The sequence below is a fragment of the Emys orbicularis genome, chromosome 19, assembly GCF_028017835.1.
Source record: "Emys orbicularis isolate rEmyOrb1 chromosome 19, rEmyOrb1.hap1, whole genome shotgun sequence".
NCBI lineage: Eukaryota > Metazoa > Chordata > Testudines > Emydidae > Emys > Emys orbicularis.
The window spans coordinates 5,359,672-5,386,122 of NC_088701.1; the positions used below are offsets into that span (position 1 = coordinate 5,359,672).

The 26,451-nt window shown below is 54.4% G+C and overlaps 1 protein-coding gene across 1 annotated transcript in view; it reads left to right on the forward strand.

Moving 5' to 3' along the window:
• The first annotated feature begins 1,031 nt into the window (after window positions 1-1,031).
• Window positions 1,032-26,451, forward strand: part of LOC135891945 (adhesion G protein-coupled receptor E3-like) — a 47,189-nt gene continuing 21,769 nt past the window's right edge. Inside the window, 9 exon segments of the mRNA XM_065419631.1 lie at window positions 1,032-1,101; window positions 3,172-3,207; window positions 10,982-11,038; window positions 11,700-11,837; window positions 12,556-12,711; window positions 16,284-16,346; window positions 18,214-18,306; window positions 19,044-19,199; window positions 24,603-24,734. Coding sequence (XP_065275703.1) covers window positions 1,032-1,101; window positions 3,172-3,207; window positions 10,982-11,038; window positions 11,700-11,837; window positions 12,556-12,711; window positions 16,284-16,346; window positions 18,214-18,306; window positions 19,044-19,199; window positions 24,603-24,734 — 901 coding nt within the window.

Genomic DNA, 26,451 nt, shown 5'->3' on the forward strand with positions numbered 1-26,451 from the left:
TCTTGTAGCAGGAGGCTTCTGGGTACACGTCTGGCTCTGTTGATTTGTTCCTTTATTTCCTTGTGTGGGTATCGTAGTTTTGAGAATGCTTGGTGAAGATCTTGTAGGTGTTGGTCTCTGTCTGAGGGGTTGGAGCAGATGCGGTTGTACCTCAGTGCTTGGCTGTAGACGATGGAATACAAGCTGTCAGGAACAGTATCCCTGATGATGACACAGCACAACTTATTGCTGAGCTCTGAGACTTTATCCTAACGCACAATTATTTCAAATTTGGTGACAATATATACCTCCAGACCAGTGGCACCGCTATGGGCACCTGCATGGCCCCACAATATGCCAACATCTTTATGACTGACCTGGAACAACGCTTCCTCAGCTCTCGTCCACTCACGCCCCTTCTCTACCTACGCTACATTGATGACATCTTCATCATCTGGACCCATGGGAAGGAGACCCTGGAAGAATTCCACCATGATTTCAACAGCTTCCACCCCACCATCAACCTCAGCCTGGACCAATCTACACGGGAGGTCCACTTCCTGGACACCACAGTACAAATAAGCAATGGCCACGTTAACACCACCCTATACCGAAAACCCACCGACCGCTATGCCTACCTTCATGCCTCCAGCTTCCACCCCGGACACACCACACGATCCATCGTCTACATTCATACCCCATTGCTCACCACAATCCAGACAGGACAGAGCTAACGATCAGGAAACACCTGACAAAGGGGAATTCACTGAGCAGAAACTGACTTTATATGGGTAAAACCCACATGTGTGTGCAGTGTTTTTTCTCAGTGGAAGGTTGATCTATTTGGAAGAAGCATGTTTTTGATTGGACCAGAGCTGTTCCTCTAGGAGGGGGCCACAAGGAAAAGGGATGTGGTAAGACCCACACATGAGAGTGATCATAGGAGGCGGAGCTTGAGTATATTTCTTTTCCTCTATTCACCTTGAGCTTATGGACACCTGGATAGGAGGACTAGAGAGCCCCAAGTCCTGAGGAGTCACTCTGTTGAAGACATGGCCATATGCGACCATCGACAAGGACCATCTGTCAGGAATAAGGGCCTGCAGCAGAACCAATCTCCAGGTAACCTGTTCTTGGCTGCCAGATCCTGCTCTGACCAGTAGACCCAACACCCACGTCCCGCTCTCTAACTCTCTAACAACGTCAAGCATGGATAGTCATTAGTTGCCTCTTTCATCTTCTTCCTGTGTTAACCCTGTTACTACGGCACCACCTGGAACAGGACTGATGTTCTGTCTGCATCTCCAAGATGACAGCTGCAGACAAGAGCTATGATCACAGCTGAGACTTGGACAACAGCATCTCACACACAAGGAGCCACACTGTGATCTGGATGACGATCTGTTCTTCTGTTTGGTTTTTGTTAAGAAGAGCGACTGCTCAGAAAGTGACTTCGGCATTACAGCTGCACCACCTTAGATGACTACTTACAGCAAGACTCATGAACAACCCCAGGACACTGACATCTCTGGCCATTATGTTAGCAACCAACCACTCAGTATGGGCACCTCTCAAGTTTTACTGAATGCAGGATTAAAAAAGTTAGTTGTCACCAGATACTTCACATCAGTTAATTTTAACGAGAAGGAAGGAACACTGGCCAGAATATGGAAATAACAGAAAAGTTAACAGATGAAGAATATTTAGCTAAGTTAGATCTCAGCAACTCGACAGGGCCTGATGAAATTCACCCTAGAGTATGTAAGAAACTAGCTGAAGCAATCTCTGAAGCATTAACAATTATCTTCCAGAACTCATGGAGGATGGATGAGGTTCGTAACAAGGGCAAACTTCAAAAAAAGGTAAAAAGGAACTCTTAGGGAAGTATAGACCACACAGCCTAACTTCAATACCCAGAAAGATACTGGAACAAATGATTAAACTACCAACTTATTAAAACCTAGAGGATAATAGGTGATAAGTAATAACCAACATGGATTTGTCAAAAACAAGTCATGAGAAACAAACATAATTTCCTTCTTTGATTGGGTACCCAGTCTAGTGGATGTGGGGAAGAGGTGGACGTGATGTATCTTGAATTTAGTGAGTCTTTCGACAGAGTCCCACATGACATTTTCCTACTCAAACTAAGGAAATATGGACTAGATGAAACTACCACAAGGAGGATGCAAAGATAGGTGGAAGTTCTTACTCACAGGGGAGGGATGGGGACTCACTGTTTTGGCAGCAGCACTGCAGAAAAGGGTGTGAGGTTTCTGATGGACCACAAATGGAATGTGAGTCTGCAATGTGTTGCTCTTGAAAAAAGGAAAATGTCATTCTGGGATGTATTAACAGGAGTGGGGTGGGTCAGAGATGGGAGGTGACTGTTCTCCTCTACTCAGAGCGGGAGAGCTGTGTCCAGGTTTGGGTGCTGCACTTCAAGAAGGATGAAGACAAATTTTACAGGGTCCAGAGGAGACCAACAGAAAAGATCAGAGGTTTAGAAAACATGACCTGTGAGGAAAGGTTGAAAGAATTGGGTCTGGTTTTGTCCAGACAAGAGATGGCTGAGAGGGGACATAACAATCTGCAAATATGTAAAAGGTTGTTATAAAGAGGACTGTGATTAATTGGTGACCATGTCCACAAGGATAGGACAATATGGAATGGGCTTAGTTAGCAGGAAGGGAGATTTAGGTTAGATATTAATAAAAACTTTCTAACTCTAAGGACAGTTCAGCACAGGAACAGGTGACCTAGGGAGGCTGTGGAATCCCTGTTATTGGGGGTTTTAAGGACAGGTTGGAAAAACAACTGCCAGGGATGGTCTAGGTGCACTTGGACCTGCCTCAGCGCATGGGGATGGATTGTTTGACCTCCTGAGGTCCCTTCAACTCCACATTTCTGTGATTCTGTGAAGTGATGCTAGGCCCTCTGCCCTGTGGTCAGTTTCCCCCATAGGTACTCAGCAAAGTAAATGCGTATGGGGCTGGGAGAAGTGGTAGGGCAGAAGGAAGGAGAGCAGGGCATGCTAAGAAAGGGGTGCTTCTCTGTGTGCAGTACTGTTGGTTGATATGATATAATGCAACAGAACATGAGTCGACTTGGCTTCCTGTCTCATTTCTCCAAGATAAGGAGGCTGCAAAGCTCAGAATCCTCAGAACTCGACCTGCCCTGATAGCGTCTGAGCCACCACGGGAACCCGAGGAGACGTGTATCCATTGGGTGAGTGGAACCAAGTCCATGGGCTGAACTCAGGTGGGGTAAGGAGAGTCCAGAGGGACCCATGGGTCTGTCTGCACTGGGGCTGGAAGGTGAATGTTCCAGCTCGAGAAGATATAGTCGCGTTAGCTCTCATCTAGCTAGAAACAGAAGTGTTGCCATGGGGGAGGAGGGGTTGGCCATCCTGAGTGCGTACCTGTGGTCTTGGATGGGATCGTTGTTGAGGCAGGTAGCCTCTCCTGTTACTTGCCCAAATGCAGCCACGCTTCTACTTTTAGCATGCCAGCTGGGTCAGAGCAAGCCCGGGTATGTCTCTTTGAGCTAGAATTTACACCTAGGCCCACGCTACATTGGTGTCACGTGCAATTTCCTCTGCTCCCTCCAATGCTCACGTTGCACCAACTGAGACTCCCTCCAGACTCACAGAAATGCCCTTAGGTTTACTGGGCCAGATTCCTGGGCTGGCTGAGATGGGCTCACTATGAGACCAGAGCGTGGAGGGGTCCCAGATGGCTTTCCACCTCTTTCACAGCTACTGAATCCCAGGGGATAACTGCGGATCAGTCTGGTCCCTGGAAGCAGAGCAGCCCAAAGCCTTCCCTGATTCATCCTCAACTGTCCGTAGCCCCAAGGGACCAGTCCAGCAGCTGGCAATAGCCAGAGTGGAGGAGTACATTGGCCATACCCCTCACCTCTGGGAATGCCCACTGTGCCTGGGGGTTGTAACATACAGCCATTACACCAGGGGAATTTCCAGGTAGCTGGTTGAGCCAGCTTTCTGTAGGGATACAAAGCTGGGGTTCCGAAATATTACTACAGTAATAATAGTTCCTAATTAAAGAATTGACTTCATTGGATTTACACCAGAATCACAGTGGGGTAAATAAGAAAAATTTGGTCCATAGATGGGACTAGTAGACATCTCTCTCTCTCTCTCTCTCTCTCTCTCTCTTTCTCTGTTGCTCATTTCTGTGTATAACATTAAAATACGTATTTAGTTTTTATTTCTCTCAAGTATTTCTCCTCCTTGTCCTGTTCCCCCCTCTACCACCAGGGAGCACTCAAGTGTCAACTGTGAAGTTCCCAGGCTGGCAGAACATAATGCTGTATGTGCCACGTTTGTGCCCATCATGGGAATCCCACACAGAATGTGTCTCTGCCATGAAGCTGACCCAGGCTTGGCAGCTCTCAAAGGGGTTATTGGCACTGTAATGAGGGGTGGGGTCATTGGATCTTGGTCATTAGGACTAGCTGAATTGTTTAGGTGGGGGTTACATCTATTTCTGAAGTGTTCAGCAATATATGCCGGTCTAATATAATATATCACATGATCAATAGGTATGATTCACATTACATATATTAATATGGATAATATGTGCTTAATGCATATAACATTATATTTTATATACACTTCTAGCAGTTACATGGCCTGGAATGGTGGCCTGTGTCTTCCTAGAGTCTTATTCACCTATGCTAAGTATCCAATAACACCTTGCATTAGCCAGGAAAACTGTCAGGATCAGCACATGGCAAAAAACTCTCCTTTTTATCATGTTCTTTCTTCCGTCTTGGCTTTGCCCCCCCGCCCTCTTCAGAGTCAGGTGAGCATTAACTCATTGCAGTCCCAAACTGACCAAAGAAAGGGGGGTGACTCACTCTAGAGTCCAACAGATCCTTTATTTCTGCCTAGGCCAGTGTCCTTTGTTCCTGTGAGGCTGGGCTGCGTTTGTCCCATACATGCCCTGATGAGGTGTGAACTACCCCTCCACTTCTGGAGACTTTTTGCCTGGGCTTGCTTTAAGCCATGAGGACACATTTTCAGCCTCATAACTATATACATGAAATTACAACATATAACATTACTATAACATTAGAATAACAACAATGCTCAGTACATCATGAGCCTTCCGAAGACACCCGACATGACAAACTGTGCACTGGATACCACACCATCATATTATAAGGATGAACATGGGGGTGCTGGGTGTTCCCCCGAGCTACAGAACATCACAGGGGTACAGTATAGTACCAGAAAAACAAGGTAGAAAGAAGGTAGGTTAGCCTCAGAGGATACATACAGTACCTCTTTCCTTGTGTACAGGTTGGGTATAAAAAGGACAGTTTTAGGGGTGTGACTTTGGACACAAGCCTTCTTTGTAAGGTGAATTCAGCACTGCTGCAGGAGACGGGTTCCCGGAAATTGGAGTTGTATTGAACCTTTGTTCCTGTAATATGCTGTTACTAAGGCTAGGTTTTAGTCACAGGTATTTTTAGTAAAAGTCATAGATAGGTCAAGGGCAGTACACAAAAATTCACGGCCCGTGACCTGTCCATGACTTGTACTATATACCCTTAACTAACACTTGGGCTGAGGGACCATGAGTGCTCTAGGGGGTGGCCAGGAGGGTGCTGTGGGTGCTGGGGGAAAGGCGGCCTTGGGGGCACCACGGGCCCAGGGGAGACAGCCGGGAGGGCTGTCGCAGGTGCTGGGGGTGGTGGCGTCACATGGCCCAGGACCCCTGCTGGTGCTGGCGGGGGAGGGTTGGCAGGGCTGGCTGGAGGTGTCCCTTCAGCTCCTAGGGGGAGGGAAGGACAGGTGGGCTCCGTGCGCTGCCCCTGCCATGAGCATCGGCTCCACAGCTTCTCTTGCCTGGGGTACAGCACCACAGTGCCAGCGTAGACACCCTGGTTGATTACAGTGCTGTGATTGGCCTCCAGGAGGTGTCCCACAATGCCTGTTCTCGCCTCTCTGATCATTGGTTTGAACTCTACTGCCCTGCCCTCAGGTGACCAACCGTCATCCCCACCCCATAAATTCCTTTGGAATTTTGAAAGTCCCTGTCTGGTTTGTGACGCGTGCAGTGGTCTCAGCGCATCTTTTCAGGTGGCCATGCCTGCTCCATGCACCAGGCGATCTCCCGCTTGGAGCAATGCCGAGCTTCTGGCCCTCATAAATATTTGGGGAGAGGAGGCAGTCCAGTCCCAGCTGCGCTCCATCCATAGGAATTATGACATCTACGGACAGATTTCATGATGCATGACAGAAAGGGGCCATGACCAGGACACATTATGGTGCAGGGTCAAAGTGAAGGAGCTGCAGAACGCCTACCACAAGGTGGAGGAGACAAACCGCTGCTCTGGTGCTGCCCCCACGAGCTGCTGGTTCTACAAAGAGTTGGACGCGATACTCGACGGCGACCCCACCTCCACTGCAAAGACCACTGTGGACACTTTGGTGGCTCACATGGCATCAGAAAGTGGACTGAGCCAGGAGGAGGAAATCTTGGATGAAGATGTGGAGGCGGAGTGGGAGCCAGAGGCAGAGGATGACTCAGAGGTCAGAGATGCATACAGCCAGGAGCTCTTTTCTACCCAGGAAGAGGCTAGCCAGTCATAGGAGTCTGATGCTGGCAAAGCGCAAACAGGAGAGGAGGCCCCGGTAAGTTGATTTGATTTTGGGAATCGCTGAAGTGAGTTCTTGGGGAAAGGAGGGTTGCAGAAACAGGCTTATCTCCCACTGCATGCCTAGTCTGAGTGGCGGAACAGGCTGTTGATTGACGCCCTCACTTCATGGGAATCTCCCTCAGAGATCTCCAGGAAACTCTCGTGGAGAGACTGGGCAATCCGCTGCCACAGGTTCTTCGGCAGAGCTGCTTTGTTTCTTGCCCCATTAACGGTAACTTTCCCACGCCCTTGTGCTGTCATGGTGGTGGGGGGACCATTGTTGCACACAGGCGAGCTGCATAGGGGCCAGGGCAAAAGCTGCAGTCTTGGAGAAGACCCTCCCTTGATTCCCTGCTGACCCTCAGCAGCGAGATATCTTCCATAATGATCACATCCTGTGGAAAGTGTGGGGACAGGAATGATTATCAGCCCCCCGCCCCCGTGCTGGCTCTCCCCAAGAGCCACGTGCCCAGTGTACAACAGGGTCCGAGAAGAGTGATTTACCCTGCCTCTGTGGCTAGTCACCATTTTGGGGGTCTTGTGGCTCACGTGAGCTTGCCTGGGGTCAGCCAGTTAGTGCCAGGTGTGTGAGTACTGGCTGTGTTTTAAAGCACTGAATCAGTGCTCTCTGTGTTGCAAACAATCCTGCTTCTGTAAAACGTTGCGTTTAAACTTCACAGAGATGACCTTGGGACCCCAGCCTCCCTCTTTGTTGTCAGCAGCTGATCAGCTGTGCAGAATTAGAAAGCAGCTAAGAAGCACTAAGGAGGACTTTCTCTGTGATGTTATGATGCACTCTGCTGCTGATACACTCTTATCAACCTCTTGGCTCCAGTCTATACCTGCGGCATTCCACTCCTCCCCCCTCACAGTCCAGCACTGGGGACTCTCACTATGCCCTGCACTCAGCACCCATCCCTCTGCAGTTTGGCCCTGCTGAAGTACAGCACCCGCTGCATGGTACTCCAAGTTGAAGGTTAGATTTGATTCCTGGACATGAACAAATCTTTAGTCCTCCCAGGACCCCTCCTCCTCCTGGGACCCTCCCTTCCCCCACCCCCATCACTGCTGATGTTCTTTGTTTGACTCTCTCCTCTGGTTGTTGTTGTTTTTTTAAATAAAAAAATTGTGTTGGTTTGAAAGCAATCTTTATTCTATTAATTGAAAGCAAAAAGAGCCCTGCAAAGCAACATAGAATTATGTTAAACCCACATATTGCATCGTCTGCACCAGTCGCCTCCTAGCATTACAAGCACTGCACTCCTGAGCATAACAACAAATATTAGCGGTTTTCAGCTTCAAATTGCTGCCTCAAGGCATCCCTGAGCCTTATGGCTCCACGTTGCGCCCCTCTAATAGCCCTGGTCTCTGGCTGTTCAAGCGAAGCCTCCAGGCACTGAGCCTCTGCTATCCATCCCTAAGTGAAGCTTTCACCCTTCCCTTCACAAATATTACGGAACATACAGCGTGTGGCTATAAGCATAGGAATATTGTCATGGGGCAGGTCCAGCTTCCTATAGAGGCAGCACCAGCGGGCTTTTAAATGGCCAAAAGGAATTCTACACTTGCTTAGCCTGTTGTTGAACCACTCCTTGCTGCTGTCAAGTTGCCCTGTGTATGTCTTCATAAGCCACAGCATTAAGGGGTAGGTAGGGTCTCCCAGGATCACAATGGGCATTGCAACTTCCCCTATGGTGATCTTCTGGTCTGGTAAGAAAGTCCCTGCTTGCAGCTTCGTGAACAGGCCAGTGTTCCGAAAGATGCGTGTGTCATGCACCTTTCCAGACCAGCCTGTGTCTGTGAAATGCCCATGGTGATCCACAAGCACCTGGAGAACCATTGAGAAATACCCCTTGTGATTAATGTACTCAGTGGCTAGGTAGTCCGGTGCCAGAATTGGAATGTGCGTGCCGTCTATCGCCCCTCCATAGTTAGGGAAGCCCATTTGTGCAAAGCCATCCACAATGTCATGCACGTTGCCCAGAGTCATGGTCTTTTGGAGCAGGATGCAATTAATGGCCCTGCCGACTTCCATCAACACGAGTCCAGCGGTCGACTTTCCCACTCCGAACTGGTTAGCGACCGAACGGTAGCAGTCTGGAGTAGCGAGCTTCCACAGTGCAATCACCACATGCTTCTCCAATGGAAGGGCAGGTTTCATTCTTGTTCCTTGCGCCGCAGGGCTGAAGTGAGCTCATCACACAGTCCCATGACTCTGGCTTTCCTCATCTGAAAGTTCTGCAGTCACTGCTCATCATCCCAGATGTGCATCATGATATGATCCCAACATTCAGTGCTTGTTTCCTGAGCCCCAAAGTGGCATTCCACTGTAGTCAGCACCTCCGTGAATGCCAGAAGCAATCTCGTATCGTAGCTACTCCGCGTGGCGAGATCAATGTCGCACTCCTCTTGCCTTTGTAGTTTAAGGAATAACTCCACTGCCACTTGTGACGTGTGGTCAGAGCGAGCAGCATACTGGTCAACAGTTCAGGATCCATTCCTGCAGCCCGAAGAAGCAGGGTGCACAAAACACAAACCATTGAAAGATGGCGCCAAATGCGGACGAAAGCACAGGGATTGCTGGGATGTGAAGCAATCCATCATGGGGTACTGGGACAGAATCCAGGATGCCCCATGACCCCCTCCACCTTCCCACAACTCTTAGCGGCATAAGAAAAAGAGGTGCTCTGTGGGATACCTGCCCAGAGTGCACCACTCCGAATACCGCTGCAAGTGCCACAAGTATGAACACGCTATTGCGCAGGCAGCTGACAGTGTGAACACACAACAGCAGTTTCCATCACGTGGAGTCGAACAGACGGGCTGTCCTCTCTCGAGCTCTGCACTAGCTCCATCCCCAGCTATGGGCTGGATGCACTAATCCCTCAGTCATTCTTTAGCCCATGCAGTGCGAGAGGCCGGATCAGACTGCTCCCTTCCTGGCCTTAGTATCTCTGAATTAATGGCTCGGCCTTCGCTCCCAGGGGAACTGTGATGCTGTCATCTCCCCAGCTCCCTCGTCCTCCATAGAGTCTCCCCGGGGGAGATCGACCGGAGCTGAATTTCAAAGAAGCGCCCCCTTTCTAGCTCCCTGATGAGGAAAGCAGAATGGGGTTCCACAGCCCGCTGTGCTTCTCCTTTTCACATCACTTCGGGCACTCGGCCCATGGGTCCTTTATCATCTGGTTCTTCGCACTGGTGTAATGCCTCTGGGCTGATACCTGAGTGAAAATCACATCAAAAGCAGCCTGTGTTGTCTTTTTCTGTTGTCATTGCATAGACACACTGGCTGACCTTGGTAAGTCATTACCCCTCCCTGTGCCTCAGTTTCCCCATTTGTAAAGTGGAGAGAATGCTCCTCCCTTTGCCTATTGCCATGAGCCTTTTGGGTCACAGACTGGCTCACTGTGTGTCTGTGCAGCACCGAGCGTGATGTGGCCCTGATCTCAGTTGGCTCTGGGCAGCACCCGGCATGACAAGGCCCTGATCTCAGTCGGCTCTGTGCAGCACCTGGCACAATGGGGGCCCTGATCTTGGTGGGCTCTGGGTGCCACTAGCACAATGGGCAGGACTGGATTTCCAATTACGCACATGCCTACGGACACCGGCATTCTATGGGGCACCTAAAAATTTTGCCACTCTCAGGTTCCTGCAGGGCGCATGGCTGACTGAAGGGGAGACGGCCCCACAGAGCCCTGCTGCTGGAGCGCTCCTCGCTCCGCTCGGCAGACAGCGTCACCTCCCGGGGGGCCAGTGAGGTTGGGCCATGGGGCAGGGCTTGAGAGAGTGGGTCTTTGCGGGAGTTCATGGGGCAGCTCTGGGCAGAGGGGGTGGGGGACACTGGGCAGTGGGGTGCTGGGCAGCAGGGCACCTAAAAGTTAAAAGTGGTGGGTTTACCCCACAACCCATGGTGGTTAAGAGCTTCCGGGGTACACTGCCGCTCCCCGCTGCCTCCAGGCAGTGGGATCCCCAGAGCTCCAAGCTGGACGGGGGGACAACTGCTGAGCCCCTGTGCCTAGGGGTGCCCAAAGTGTAAATCTGGCATTGACAACGGGGGCTCCTGGGCTTTGTTGCTAATACACACAATAAAAGACCCAGTTGTTCTGGCCAAACATCCAGTTCCCAACTGGAATCAGTTTAAAATATTAACAGGGATCCCAGCTGGGGCTGGTTTCCCAGAGCACCAGGTTTCTGCATTTTTAATTCCACCATCATCAGGGCACTGACTGGCCCATTGGCCCAGGACTGGCAGGACTGGGGCGGCTGGGGGTGGGTGCAGCTGAGTGGCGGTTATCATCTGCCCATGGTGCCTTACCCTGTCTCTGCCTTCCAGGGCTCTGCATCGCCCTGTGCCTGGGGGGCACCGTGGCCCAGAATCATGGCGTACAAGGTAAGTCTGACTCCTCCTGGCTAACCTTCCCCAGCGCTCCCGGCTGCCTGGGGTCGCTGGCCTCCGCCCCCTCCAGTCCCTTTCCCTGGTGGGAGGAGAGCAGAGTCAGGGTCTGGCGAGCCGGGAGCAGCCCCTTGGCGTGGGCATCTTGGGGTGGGTTTATAGAGTACGGTGGGTGCGTGCAGGGGAGAGGAGAAGTGGGGGGCGTTTGGGATCTGGACTCTGTACCCTGAGCCCAGCTCTGCTGCAAATCCCAAGGGGGGGGGATGAAATAATTTATAAAACGAAAAAATCCCGTTTCTGGTTCGAAGGGAGTTTTTGGTTTGAAATTGACACTAATCAGAGTAATGACGACAGCAACAAAAAGGAGAAAAATTGATTGAGATCGAAAACATTTCATTTGAACCGACGCCCGGCTCCGGCAGCTCTGCCTGTCTGTGTTGGGGGCTCCCCAGGGAGCCAAGACCTTGTGTGCAGCCGAGGGCAGCTTGTTGCCAGGCGGTGGATGGCGTCGGAGCTGTTTGCCAGGCGCCCAAGGACGAGAATCAGTGAATGGGGCGTGTGAAAGGAGTCGATCCCACTGTGTGTGTGGGGGGGGGGGGGGGAGGAAGGGAGCCGCTCTGCACTGGCTGACCCTGCCCAGCTGTTCCCGCCCCTGCAGGTACCACTGAGGACTGCAACAGCCATGTGCTATGCCCAGCAAACGCCACGTGTGTGAACAACACCCACTGCACCTGCCTGGATGGATACCAGCCACATGGGAATCGCTTCTTCACCGACCCAACGGAAACCTGTGATGGTAACGGGGGGTCCCACGTTGGCCTGGGGGGGAAGGGCTGGGACAGAGCAGGGAATTAAGGGCCAGAGCAGCCAACTCCACTGACTCCAGGGCCTGTTGGGGGTGCTCAGCCCGGCTGGGGAATGAGGGGGGCAGCAGCACGGGTGAGGGCCGCCCTCCTGGGGATCGAACCAGGGGGCTCCAGAGTGAGCGGCAGGAGCGGCTGCAGCAGGAGCCAGGAGCGTTGGGCTCTGTGGATTGGGCACAGGGTGGGGGGGCCCATCACACTGACCCGTCTGAATCCCAGCCTGGGTCCTAATCAGCCCCTGGGTGCCCAGAGGAGCAGAATGGGGCAGCCCTGGCTATACTTCCCCCCTCCACCCCACAGGGATCCAAAGAGGGAGGGGGCAGAGGAAAGGCAGCTTGTCATCCCCCCAACACACAGGGAGCCTGGAGCCCCAGGGGGACGTCTCCCCACCCCCCCCTCACATGGGGGATCTGGGTGTTTTGGGGGCTGAACCCCCCCGTACCTGGGACAGGAGGCTCGGGGGGCTGTTTACGACATTCCAGCAGCAGAAATGGGTAACTGAGGCTCAGGGCCTTAATCACTAACAGCTCAGGGCCCCGGTCGCCTGGGTCCCGTCACCCAGCTCAGTGCGGGGGGTTGGGGGGTGGGGGGCATGATACGGGGAACGTCTTCCTGCCAGGACTGTACAGAGCGTCCCCTCTTGCATTACAGATATTAACGAGTGTCTGGGGCCGAGCCTGCCAGACTGTGGACGCTACACAAACTGCAACAACGCGCCTGGGAGTTACTACTGCACCTGCATCGATGGCTACGAGCCCAGCTCTGGGAAAGCCAACTTCAGGAACGCGAGTGAGAACACCTGCCAGGGTGAGCTCTCCCCTGCCCCCCACCTGCTGAGATCCCCCCTCGCACACACAAATGCTCGTTCCAGGCCTGGCGCTGCACCGCGGCTGCTGCTGGCTTTGGCAGTGGCCCGAGGCCGTCAGCGAGGCTGTGATGAGACGTGATCCTCCCTCACCCCTGTGCCCGGCGCTTGGACAGCGAATAAACCCTCGGGGTTAGAAACAGACCCACGGAGCAAACTCCTCGTGCTGCAGAGATGCACTGGGGAGAGGGGAGGGGCCCCTCGCTGGCCCCACACGCAGCATCTGAGCTGCTAGTGCCCCACTGAGCCTGGGAAGGGGCCCCGGGAATGACTCTGGGAATTGGGCTAAAGTGTTCCTGAATTCGCCCCCAGTCCCCTATTGCTTGAGCTTCTGCTGGGGGCAGGCAGCCATGCTTTCCTCTGGCCTCTAGGGGGCGCAGCTGCTAGTTTGAGGGACCCTCCGTCTGCCCCAAGCTCCCTGCGTGGGCAGTACTATGAGGGGGCATGTGCTGTGACTGGCATTGCCAGCCCAGCCCCAGGCTTCCCTGAGGCACCCCCAGTTCCAGCAGTCTGGTGCGGGGACATGGGGTTGGCGTTCATCGGCTCCATGTGTTGTCCCGGCTGTGGGCGGGTCGCCAGCCCGGCAGACCTCCATCGCAGTGCCCAGACAGCCCACAGAGTCGGATCAGTGGCGAAGGCGCTCGGCTGGGTTTATCTCCAATGAAGCCCGGTGCCAGTCCCCATAGATGCCACACAGACACTGCCACATGTCTGCCTCTGACAATAGACCCCGACAGTTACAGACTGAGACAAACCATCCGGGATAAACAACCTACGTACCAGCTTGCGTGTTTCACAACATGCTTGTTACCCCCCTTGTGCCTTTCTCCTGCTGCTTCAGACAAAACATCCCTTATTCACCCCCTGGCTTTGTACTTTACTCCTGATGCTTCAGACAAAACATTCCCCATCCGTCAAACCATCTTATCGTGCGCTAGGCAGGGGAATCTCGTGCTGGGATGTGGTTACACAGTCACTGTGTTTTAGCAATGCCGGCAATATCGGTGCCGAGTTCGTGCACCAGACGGTGAACTTGCAGACAACCCTCTGCTTTGTGACAGGATGTGACTGTTGGTGCCTGGGGGGGGCCACACTGAGATTGCTCCATCAGAGCAAATTGCAGAGTGGGGCCGACAATCCCCCAAACGGCTGGTTAGTTCTGAAACTTCGATTCACCAAACCAACAACAAAAGAGCTGCTCTGATACCATGCTGCTTACCCAGAATCCAGAAACACAGCTCCCGGCTCCTTTTCTAGTATGGCTTTAAACAGGGACGGCTCTGGCTTTCTGGCCACCCCAAGCAAAAAAAAAAAAAAAAAAAACCGCGGCGGCCAGAACAGCAAAGCAAAAAAAAAACCTGCGGCGCGGTCGGAGTGCGAGTGCAGGCGGACTCCCTGCCCTGCAGATGTGCCCCGGCTAGCGGGGAGACGGGGAGGGAGCGGGGGGAAAGAGAGAAGGGGGGCAGCCAGGGCTTCAGCGGAGCACTGCCACGCGGCCCCTCCCGCCGTGCCCCCTGCCGGGAGGGCTCCGCACCCCTCTGGTCGGCTGGGAGGGAAGGATGCGGGCTGCCCTGCCGGGCTTGCTGCAGGGCGCTCCCGTCTTCCACGCCGCTGCCCCCTACAGGGCAGCCGGAGCGGAACAACAACAAAAAAAGCGGCCGTGCCGCCCTAGGATTGGGCGGAATGCCGCCTCCTACAAGCTGCTGCCCCAAGCACCAGCTTGCTCGGCTGGTGCCTGGAGCCGGCCCTGGCTTTAAAGGCAGAATTTGGGTCATTTAGCCGGCAAGTTGCTTAACCCTTTCTGGCTCAGTGTCCCACAGGGCCGGACTTTTGCTCAGAGCGTCACTTTTGCTGATTTTGGTTCTGGCTTGTACCAGGACCCTGCTCCAGGCTCTCTCTGCTCCAGCTCCATGTCGGTCCCCCAGGGCAGCGCTGGGAGGGGGCATGTGCTGTGACTGGCATTGCCAACCCAGCCTTCCCTCAGACACCCTGGCTTCCAGCGGCATGGCGCAGGGACACACGGGCCGGCCAGCTCCGCGTCGCTCCCCAGGGCAGGGAGTTTGCCCAGGACACAGACCGAGAGGTCTCTCTGGGCTCGCAGTCCAGTGATTCGGGGACCCCTTTGTGCTGGTGAAGCTGGCGCATGCACCAATGCCAGTCCCCTGGCAGGGGATACCCACATGCTGGTGTCTCCACTGGGGCACGCTGGAAGCTGCCAGCTGCTAAATCGCTTTGTGCTGGTCCCTGTCTGTGCTCCCTGAGCCCCCCGAGTCAGCAAAGCACATGCTTAGCTCCAGCCCTGCCCAGCTACGCACTTAACTCGGCTCCAGTGGGTCTCAAGTGCATGGCTGAGCTCGTGACGACAATCCCAGGCATTAAAAAAAATCAGATTCGCTTAGAAAATCAAGAGCTTTAGAAAGACCAGTGAGCAAGGGACAGTCTGGACTGAACTGAATTGAAAAGGGGCAAATTCAAAGCAGATACAAGGAAATACTCCTCCACATGGGGCAGCAGTAGCCTCTGGAACTCACTGCTACCGCGGCATGGAGGCTATGAATGTGTTGAGTTTTATAGAGGCACTGGTTGTTTCTATGGGGAACGACAATGCCTGGAGTTAATGGACAATAATTCTGGGAGGGAGGGAAAAGCTCCCACTTCAGGGCTTCAGCCGAACTCCGACTATTAGAGACCAGGAGGAGACCTTCACGGGGGCAGATTATCCCCCGGCTGCTGCTGTGGGACTCTTACACCTTCCTCTGTAGCACCCGTCGCAGACGGGATACCGGGGTAGATGGGCCTTGGGGCTGACCCAGGCTGGCAATGCCTATGTGTTCCTCTGTGATTGGAACCTGAGGGGGATTTCTGCCAAGTCCCAGTGTTCCTACCCCTTGGGCAACTCAGCTTCACACATGGACTCCTAAATCTCCCCAAATCTTGGCCCCATTGGGGCTTGGCCCATAGAGGCCACAGTGGCTGTTCTGGGGTCTGAAGTTCCACTTCCCTCTGTTATGTTCATGGCACACACACACAGTTAGATACAAACATCACATCCTCTCACTGGCAGGCTGCAGCTCAACACAGGGTTATTCTTAGAATCCAGAACCCCAGCACACGAGGACCCCGAACAGAGAGAGACAAAGCAGGCTGCTCCTGAAGGCAGACAGGCACAACTAACCCCACTTTGCTCTAGGCTAGCTGTTTGGCAGACACACGGCTGAAAACCCCGGATCACATGCTTGTCACTCGAGCCACCTAGCCTGCAAGCAGGTCCAGGAAAGGCCCATTCAGATGTCAAGTTTGAACTTGTGATGCTAACACAGTTTTCAATACATTATATTCTCGAGTGGCCGTTCCTCTGCCAGAGCTGCCTGAGCGAAGCTGAGAATCAGGCCTGTGGTTGTTAAGCTCCCAGGGGCCTGGTCGCCTGGTTCCCACCACCCAGCTCAGTGCGGGTGGGTGATACAGGAACGCCTCCCAGGCAGAACTGTACAGAACATCCCCTCTTGTGTTGCAGATATTGACGAGTGTCAGGGCCCGAGCCCGGCAGACTGCGGACCCCACGCAAACTGCTCCAATGTGCCTGGGAATTACTCCTGCAGCTGCATCAATGGCTACAATCTCAGCACTGGGAAAGCCAACTTCACGCACGCGAGGGAGAACACCTGCCAGGGTGAGCTCTCCCCTGGCCCCCACCAGCTGAGACATGCACCCCACATACTCATTCCCAGCAAGGAGCCGCACCGGGGCTGCTGCCAGCTTTGGCAGTGGCCTGAGGCCATCGGCGAGGCTGTGATGAGACGTGACCCTCGCCTGCTCCTGGAGACCATGGGGCCGGGCTCACCCCTGTGCCCGGCGCTTGGATGGGGAATAAACAGACCCACGCAGCAAACTCCTTGTGCTGCAGTGATGCGCTGGGGAGAGGGGAGGAGACCCTCGCTGGCCCCACACGCAGCATCTGGGCTGCTAGTGCCCCCCTGAGCTGGGAAGGGACCTCGTGTCTGGGCCATGGAAATAGCACAGTGCACTCTGCCCCCTATGGGCCCTGGGGAGGAGAGAATAGCCACAGCACAGTGTGCCCCAGCCCCACCCCCGATCCTCCCCCATGGGCCCTGGGGGGCAGGGAATAGCTGCAGTGCTGGGCACTCCGGCCTCGGCCCCTACATCAGGGGCTGGGAGCAGGGCGGGTGCAGGACCCCGACAGCAGCTCCCCACCAGCTGGGGTGGCCCCTTTTGCAGGGTGGGGGATTCTCGAGTGGCCGTTCCACTGCCAGAGCAGCCTAGTGCCGCCTGAGCGCAGCTGAGAATCAGGCCTGTGATTGTTAAGCTGCCAGGGGCCCGGTCTCCTTGGTCCCATCACCTAGCTCAGTACGGGGGCTGGGCTGGGTGATATGGAGTATGTCTCCCTGGCCGGACTGTACAGAGCATCCCCTCTTGTGTTGCAGATATTGACGAGTGTCAGGGCCCGAGCCCTGAACACTGCGGACCCCACGCAAACTGCACCAACTTGCCTGGGAATTACTCCTGCAGCTGCATCGATGGCTACGAGTCCAGATCTGGGAAAGTCAACTTCACACACGCGAGTGAGAACACCTGCCAGGGTGAGCTCTCCCCTGGCCCCACCTGCTGAGACCCCCCCCCACTCGCACACAGAAATGGTCGTTCCTGGCCTGATGCTGCACCGGGGCTGCTTGTGTCTTTGGCAGTGGTCTGAGGCCATCGGCGAGGCTGTGATGAGATGTGACCCTCACCTGCTCCCGCAGAGCATGGGGCCGGGCTCACCCCTGTGCCCGGCGCTTGGATGGGGAATAAACAGACCCACGGAGCAAACTCCTTGTGCTGCAGAGATGCGCTGGGGAGAGGGGAGGGGACCCTCGCTGGCCCCACACGCAGCATCTGAGGTGCTAGTGTCCCCCTGAGCTGGGAAGGGGCCTCGTGTCTGGGCCATGGAAATAGCACAGTGCGCTCTGCCCCCTACGGGCCCTGGTGAGGAGAGAATAGCCACAGCACATTGTGCCCCAGCCACATCCCCAATCTTCCCCCGTGGGTCCTGGAGAGCAGGGAATAGCTGCAGTGCTGGGCAGCCCAGCCTCGGCCCCTACATCAAGGGCTAGGAGCAAGGTGGGTGCAGGACGCCTACAGCATCTTCACACCAGTTGGGGTGGCCCCTTTTTACAGGGTGGGGGATTCTCAAGTGGCCGTTCCGCTACCAGAGCAGCCTAGTGCCGCCTGAGCGCAGCTGGGAATCAGGCCTGTCACTGTTAAGCTGCTAATGGCCCAGCCGCTTGGGTCCCGTTACCTAGTTCAGTGCGGGGGCTGAGGGGGGTGATATGGGGAACGTCTCCCTGCCAGGACCGTACAGAGCATCCTCTCTTGTGCTGCAGATATTGACGAGTGTCTGGGGCTCGCTGGAGTAAACTGCGGACCCCACGCAAACTGCACCAACATGGCTGGGAGTTACTACTGCACCTGCATCGATGGCTACGAGCCCAACTCTGGGAAAGCCAACTTCACGCACGCGAGTGAGAACACCTGCCAGGGTGAGCTCTCCCCTGTCCCCCACCTGCTGAGACCCCCCCCCAACTCGCACACAGAAATGGTCGTTCCTGGCCTGATGCTGCACTAGGGCTGCTTGTGTCTTTGGCAGTGGCCCGAGGCCATCGGCGAGGCTGTTATGAGACGTGACCCTCGCCTGCTCCCGCAGAGCCTGGGGCCGGGCTCACCCCTGTGCCCGGCGCTTGGACAGCGAATAAACCCTCGGGGTTAGAAACAGACCCACGGAGCAAACTCCTCATGCTGCAGAGATGCGCTGGGGAGAGGGGAGGGGCCCCTCGCTGGCCCCACACGCAGCATCTGAGCTGCTAGTGCCCCCCTGAGCTGGGAAGGGGCCTCGTGTCTGGGCCATGGAAATAGCACAGTGCGCTCTGCCCCCTATGGGCCCTGGGGAGGAGGGAAAAGCCACTGCACAGTGTGCCCCAGCCACGCCCCCCGATTTTCCTGTGGGTCCTGGGGGGCAGGGAATAGCCACTGCACAGTGTACCCCTGACACGTCCAGATCCTCTCCCATGGTCCCTGGGAGGCAGGGAATAGCTGCAGTGCTGGGCACTCCGGCCTCGGCCCCTGCATCCATGGTTAGGAGAATCGGGTCTGTGATTGTTAAGCTACTAGGGGACCGGTCGCCTGGAGCCTATCACTCTGTTCAGTGCGGGGGCTGGGAGGTGATAGGGGGAACGTCTCCCTGCCAGGCCTGTACAGAGCATCCCCTCTTGTGCTGCAGATATTGACGAGTGTCAGGGCCCGAGCCCATCAGACTGTGGACCCCACGCAAACTGCAGCAACATGGCTGGGAGTTACTACTGCACCTGTACTGATGGATACAAGTCCAGCTCTGGGAAAGCCAACTTCACACACACGAGTGAGAACACCTGCCAGGGTGAGCTCTCCCTTGCTCCCCACCTGCTAAGACTCCCCCCCTCGGACACACAAATGGTCGTTCTAGGCCTGGCGATGCACCCGGGCTGCTGCTCACTTTGGCAGTGGCCAGAGGCCGTCAGCGAAGCTGTGATGAGACATGACCCTTGCCTGCTCCCGCAGAGCATGGGGCCAGGCTTACCCCTCTGTCCGGCGCTTGGATGGGAAATAAACAGACCCACGGAGCAAATGCCTTGTGCTGCAGTGATCAGCTGCAGAGAGGGGAGGGGACCCTCACTTGCCCCAGCACACAGCATCTGGGCTGCTAGTGTTCTCCTGAGCCTGGGCAGGGGCCTCGTGTCTGGGCCATGGAAATAGCTCAGTGCTCTCTGCCCCCTATGGGCCCTGGGGAGGAGAGAATAGCCACAGCACAGTGTGCCCCAGACACCCCCCCGATCCTCCCCATGGGTCCTGGGGGGCAGGGAATAGCTGCACTGTTGGGCAACTCAGCCTCGGTCCAGGAAGCTCCGTTCCCATCCCGCATGGACTCTGGTAGATACGCTGGATGGTAGGGATAGGGGTAGGGATCGGATACAGAGGGACCTACACAAACTATAGGATTGGGCCAAAAGAAATCTGATGAGGTTCAACAAGGACAAGTGCAGAGTCCATGAAAGAATCCCATGCACTGCTACAGACTAGGGACCGAGTGGCTAGGAAGTAGTTCTGCAGGAAAGGACCTAGGGGTTAAAGTGGATGAGAAGCTGGATATGAGTCAACAGTGTGCCCTTGTTGCCAAGAAGGCTAACAGCATTTTGGACTGTGTAAGTAGGCACATTGCCAGCAGATCGAGAGACGTGATCATTCCCCTATATTCGGCGTTGCTTAGTCCTCATCTGGAGTACTGTGTCCAGTTTGGGGCCCCACACTACAAGAAGGATGTGGGAAAATTGGACAGAGTCCAGCGGAGGGCAACAAAAATGATTAGGGGGGTGCAGCACATGACTTAGGAGGAGAGGCTGAGGGAACTGGGATTGTTTAGTCTGCAGTAGAGAAGAATGAGGGGGGATTTGATAGCTGCTTTTATTTACCTGAAAGGGGGTTCCAAAGAAGATGGATCTAGACTGGTCTTAGTGGTACCAGATGACAAAACAAGGAGTAATGGTCTCAAGCTGCAGTGGGGGAGGTTTAGGTTGGATATTAGGAAAAACTTTTTCACTAGGAGGGTGGTGAAGCACTGGAATGGGTTACCTGCGAAGGTGGTGGAATCTCCTTCCTTAGAGGTTTTTAAGGTCAGGCTTGACAAAGCCCTGGCTGGGATGATTTAGTTGGGGATTGGTCCTGCTTTGAGCAGGGGGTTGGACTAGATGACCTCCTGAGGTCCCTTCCAACCCTGATATTCTATGATTCTATGATTCTTACAGGGTTCAGTCTGCCCCGGGAGCAGCTCAGCCTCTGAAGAGGCAAAACCGTGGCCCTGGCCAGGCTGAGACACAAGTAACGCTGGCACTTGCACAGTACAGACGGGATCAGAGCTGGGGCCCATCTAGCCTGGTATCCCGGCTCCAACGGGCCAGAGCCAGATGCTGCAGAGGACGGTGGAAGAGCCCTGCAGTGGCAGCCGGGGGATAATCTGCCCTCACTTAGTAGTCTCTAATACTCAGATGGGCTGAAGCCCCACAGCAGGAGGTTTTCTCTCTCTTCCCAAACGTTTGTGCCCTTTAACTATGATCACTTTGGCTGTTCTCATCATCCATATGAATGTCCAGTCGTTCCTTGAATCTTGCTAACTTCTTGGCCTCAGTGACTCCTGTGGTGGGGAGTTCCACAGGCTAATCGCACATTGCATGAAACAGCCTTTCCTTGGCTCAGTTTCGAATTTCTCCTCTTCTAACTTCCCTGACTGGCCCTTGCTCTTGTGTTACGAGATGGGGAGAACAGAAGCTCCACATCTCCCTTCTCTATCCCCGTCAGTCATTTATAGACTCTTAACACGGCCCCTCTTACGTTCACTCTAAGGTGCCAGTCCCAGTCTTTTCAATCTCTCTCCATAGAGGGTTTTTCCAGGCCCCTGATCATTCTCATTGCCTGTCTCTGAACCCCTCTGGTTCTGCACTGTCCTCTGTGCAAGGGGGTGCCCAGGGCAGCTCATGGGTTGCAGAGGAGGTCACCCCATTGACTGATATCCAGGCATTAGACTAGCCCTCATGTTATTCTCTATCCCCTTCCTCCAAAGCAGCTCCCCATTTGTCCCTTCCAGGGGCAGACGGCTCATTCAGGCATTGCCGTCTGCACTGATATTGCGGCACTGGGCATCGCCAGATCCGCTTGGAAGCTTTAGCAAGCAGCCGGCGCGTGTCCTGGCAGGGCTGCTTTTCCCTTCCCAGCTGGAGCGGCTCATTCTGGACAATAGCCAACTTGCTCCCATTCGCTGACCCAGTAACTGAACTCCTGGCTCTAACCAGCCCCGTTCCCCAGAGCACGGTGCATGTTGGACGCCTGGATTATCCCCCAGCAGCGTCACCCCAGTGTCCAAGGTACAGTTCCTCGATCAGCCTGACCTAGCGCTTTCTCTCTCCTTGCAGACATTGACGAGTGCCAGCGAAACGCCACAATCTGTGAGCCCCAGTGGAACTGCATCAACATGTGTCAGGGTTCCCTCCCCACTCTGAACTCTGGGGTACAGATGTGGGGACCCGCATGAAAGACCCCCTAAGCTTCTTTCTACGAGCTTAGGTTAAAACTTCCCCAAGGCACAAATTCTTTCTTTGTCCTTGGACGGTATTGCTGCCACCACCAAGGGATTTAGACAAACATCCAGGGAAAAGGGCCACTTGGAGTCCGTGTTTATCCCAAATATTCCCCCAAACCCCTTCACCCCCTTTCCTGGGGAGGCTTGAGAATAATATCCAAACCAATTGCCTTTAATAAAAGTGCAGAGCAGACCCTTTATCTTTAGGACACTAACATCAATCTGGTTCTTAAAAGGAGAACTTTACTATAAAGAAAAAGGTAAAAGAAGCACCTCTGTAAAATCAGGATGGAAGGTAATTTTACAGGGTAATAAAAGATTTAAAACACAGAGGATTCCCCTCTAGGCTCAACTTCAAAGTTCCAAAAACAGGAATAAACCTCCCTCTTAGCATAGGGAAAATTCACAAGCTAAAACCAAAAAATAATCTAACACATTTCCTTGCTTTACTTACAATTTTTGTAATCTTAGATGCTTATTTCAGGTAAGGTTTTAGGAGATGATTGTTTCCTGCCTGGTCCCTCTCTCTGTCCTGAGAGAGCACAAGGAAGAGCGCACCAACAAAACCTCCCCCCTCCCAGATTTGAAAGTATCTTCTTTTCTTATTGGTCCTTTTGGTCAGGTGCCAACCAGGTTATTTGAGTTTCTTAACCCCTTACAGGTAAAGGAGGGATTTTATGCTACCCTTAGCTGTATGTTTATGACAACATGCCAGGGAGTTACATGTGTAAATGCAGTTTGGGATTTGGGAAGAGTCAAAAGGATACATCTAAGATCTACGCAGCTACAATGGGAGCTGGAAACAGTCGTGACAAAGGCATGATGCTTCTGGCTTTTCTGCAGTGTTGCTAACGTGTGTCATTGCCTTAAAGCCCCACCGCCTGGAGTCACATGATTCCACTTTTGGCTAAAATCAAAATTAGGGCCAGGTCCACATGGTGGAGGGAAAACTGCCAAACATTACGCTGGGGTGACCAACAGCTCCCAAACCAGTATCAACCAAAACAAAGCCAAACTAGATTTTCAAACAAAAATCTTGTGATTTTTAACCAATCTCGTGACTTTTTTGCAGCCTGGCTCAGTTTGGGGCTTTTATTGATTGCTTGGCGTTGGTGACGCTGTTAATTCACGGTCACTGAGCTGACCCAGGATCTCTGACACTAACCCGCATGCCTGGAGGGTGAAACTAACCGGGTTGTCCTGAGTTCTCGCTCTTTCTCTGGGCCACACCCGGGCAAAGTGTCTGTTCTGACTCTCAGCCTGTCTTACAAAATGGAAACTGAGCCCGGGGACTGAACGTCGCCATTTCTCTTGCCATGCCGCTTAATTCCACCGAGGCACGAGCGTAGGGCATTGGGGACGTCGTTAGAAGCTGAAACATCCCCCCAAACCTCCAACTGCAATTATAGCCCAAGATGCTGTTTCATAGAACAGCTTTGAGGTGGGGGAAGGTCAGGTCTTTGCAAAGCAAACTGGGCTGAGACGGAGCCGAGGACTTTGTGTTGAACAACCTTTAATACAGCTTGGGCTCAAAAAGCTCACAGGTTTCTGGAACCCATTAACCTAACCTTCAGCAGCTGCTAAGGCTGGGGAAGGAGCAGGCATCACAAAGGAACCAGTTTGGGTCATTATCAGAAATCAAACCCAGGACTTGCTCGCTGAAAACACACATCTCGGCTGCCGGAGCTAAGGGAGTAATTCCACTAACTAGTCATTCTAGCAGACTGTTATCTACTTATGGGAACCAGCCACTAGACCAGGACAAACTCGCTCTCTCCTTGTTCTGAGGCACAGCATCATCATCAAGAGGTTGGCACATACGAGCCCCCTCACAGGCATGGCTTAGGCCTGTTGCTTTCCAAGAGGTTTTACAATGGAGCAAAAGTTACATTTTCTGCCAAAGGAACAAGGGATTTTTTCCAACCCTGATGTACTCCCAGCCGGGAGCCATGGAGACACAAAGCTCCTCCCAGTGAGGGGGAGCAGAAGATAAAATCTGCATGGTGAGGCAGGGGAGACCCATTCTTGGCCTTCTATGGCGGACACAAGCTGAAAGGGACAGGTCTAGTGGGTAGGGTATGAGAACTGGGTTCCAGTCCCAGCTCTGTCACTGCTGGGTGTCCTTAGGCAATTCCGTACCTCAGTTTTCTCTCCCACCTCTTGTCCATTTAGACTAGAAGCTCTTTATGGCAGTGTGTGTGCAGCGCTCTGGGTGCTGCCTTTATGCAAATAATGACCGAGGGGAAGGGACGTAGTGGGAAATAGCAAAACGCTGTCACGGGAAAGAGAGAGAAGGGGAGTCTGAGAAAAAGCTGCTGGAGCACGGCCCAAGGGAAGGATCCGTGAGCGCTCTTGACTCTCCCCGCTGATTGACTTGTTTGCTGACGTCCAGGCGAAGGGGATTTTAGCCACAAGGATTTCTGTGAGAAGCAGAAGCGTTGCGGATAAATATCGGGGAGAGCTTAGCTTTCTTCTGTGGCCCTACCCCTACTTCCTCAGGAAGGATCACCACCAAATAGCAGGGAACAAAGCAGAATTGAATGGCTGAGGGGTTAGATGGAGCAGACAGACTGACCGACAGACCAAGCCCCCTAAAATCAGGGGCTCTATGGTCATTCACCCCCATGCGCCCCCAGCCGTGCTGTGTGTGACACCCCCCCTTTCCCCTCTCAGACATCGATGAGTGCCGCAAGACCCCAGATATCTGCGGCCCCAAGGCCACGTGTATCAACACCAATGGGACCTACCGGTGTGAGTGCCAGGCCGGCTACATCCCCTCCAACGTGAACACAACCATGTGCAAAGGTGGGTCCTGCCACTGGGGACATGGAGGGGGCATCTGGGGGGCTGAGCAGGGTCTGGGGCTGCACAGGAAGAGGCCTTGCCTGAGGGGGCAGCAAGCTGGGAACTGGTCTTGGGCACCCACCTTCCCCCAGCCCAGCCTGTCCATCCACTGGGGTGTTTCCGGTTGTCTCAGAGCCACAGCCACCAGCGTGCCCACGTCTGGCTTGGGGAGCAGAGTAGGGGCCGCATCAGGGGCAGGCCAGGATGAGACTGATCTATGCTGGAGCTAGGCCCGGGAGTGGGTGAGCAGGGCCGCCAGGGGCTGGGCGTCTCTTCCCTAGGGTTGCCAACTGTCTAATCACACAAATCAAAACACCCTTGTCCTTCCCTTTCTCCAAGGCCCCGCCCCGCCCACTACATCCCTCTCCCTCCCTCCCTCTCTCCCACAGTCACTTTCACCAGGCTGGGGCAGGGGTTTGGGGTGTGGGAGGGGGTGCAGCCTCTGGGCTGAGCCTGGGGAAGGGGGTCAGGTGAAGGTGGGGGTGAGGGGTGCAGGCTCTGGGAGGGAGTTTGGGTGAGGGAGGGGGCTCAGGGCTGGGGTAAGGGGTTGGAGTGTGGTAAGGGGTGTGGGATCTGGGAGGCGTCTCACGGCTAGGGCAGGGGGTTGGGGTGCGAGGGGGCTCAGGGCTGGGGCAGGGGGAGGGGTGTGAGAGTGAGTAAAGGGGGTGGGGTCCAGCCAGGTGGTGCTTACCTCGGTGGCTCCCGATTGACAGCAAAACAGGGCTAAGGCAGGCTTTCTGCCTACCCTGGCCCTGCGCTGCTCCCGGAAGTAGCCAGCAGGTCCTTGCAGATCGTGGGGGGTGGGGCAGGAGGCTCCGCACACTGCCACCACCTGCAGGCAACGCCTCCGCAGCTCCCATTGGCCACAGTTCCAGAGTATCTCCAGATTTACCCCAGTGTGAGAGTGGAATCTGAAACCCACCAGGAGGGGGCCTAGGCTGTGGTGGGCCCTTGTGTGTGAACTTAAGCCATCAACAAAAGTTTTCTCTCAAGTGGGATCCCCTCCTGGCTATCAGATGTGCTGGACGTTCCCAGCCCCCAGTGATTTCGGTGCCCAGCACCTGTGACCGTCAGGCCAGGCCCGTTAGGCTCTGGTGGCTCCCCTCTCCTCCCATGTGAACTCAGAGCGGGCCCAGCTCCTGCTCATGGACTGTGGGAGGTCTGCAGAGGCAGGGGCTGGCTGGCAGGGAGCAGAGAGGACGCTGGCCAAGCCCTCTGGGTGGGAATCTCCATGTCACCAACCCCAGGAGTGCAGAGATCACGAGTCAGACCCCCAAAATCAGCAGATTGGCCCCAAAACTGTGCGTTTTTTTTTCCTTTGAAAAAGATGATCTCATCGTGTTGGGTCTGTATTTTGACGTATGAAGCCACCACCACCCGTGTGCTGGTGGCCGTTCCTGCGCTGCCCGCTCTTCCCTGGGTAGGATACAGTGGTTCTGTCCACACAGCAGGAGCTCTCTGGTTCCTGATGACGCAGAGCCTCCAGCTTCTCTACCAACTCCCACACAGTCTGGTTAATTAATTCTGTGCCCCTCACCCAGCTCAGCAATCAGTTCTGCTCCCTGCAGGCCACACATCTGCCTCTAAACCCACCCCCGGGCACCTCAGCTCCTCCTGCAGCCTGAGGGGTTCTTCACCCCCCTTCCAGGCCTGCTGCTTCAGGGATGGAGTTGTGGGG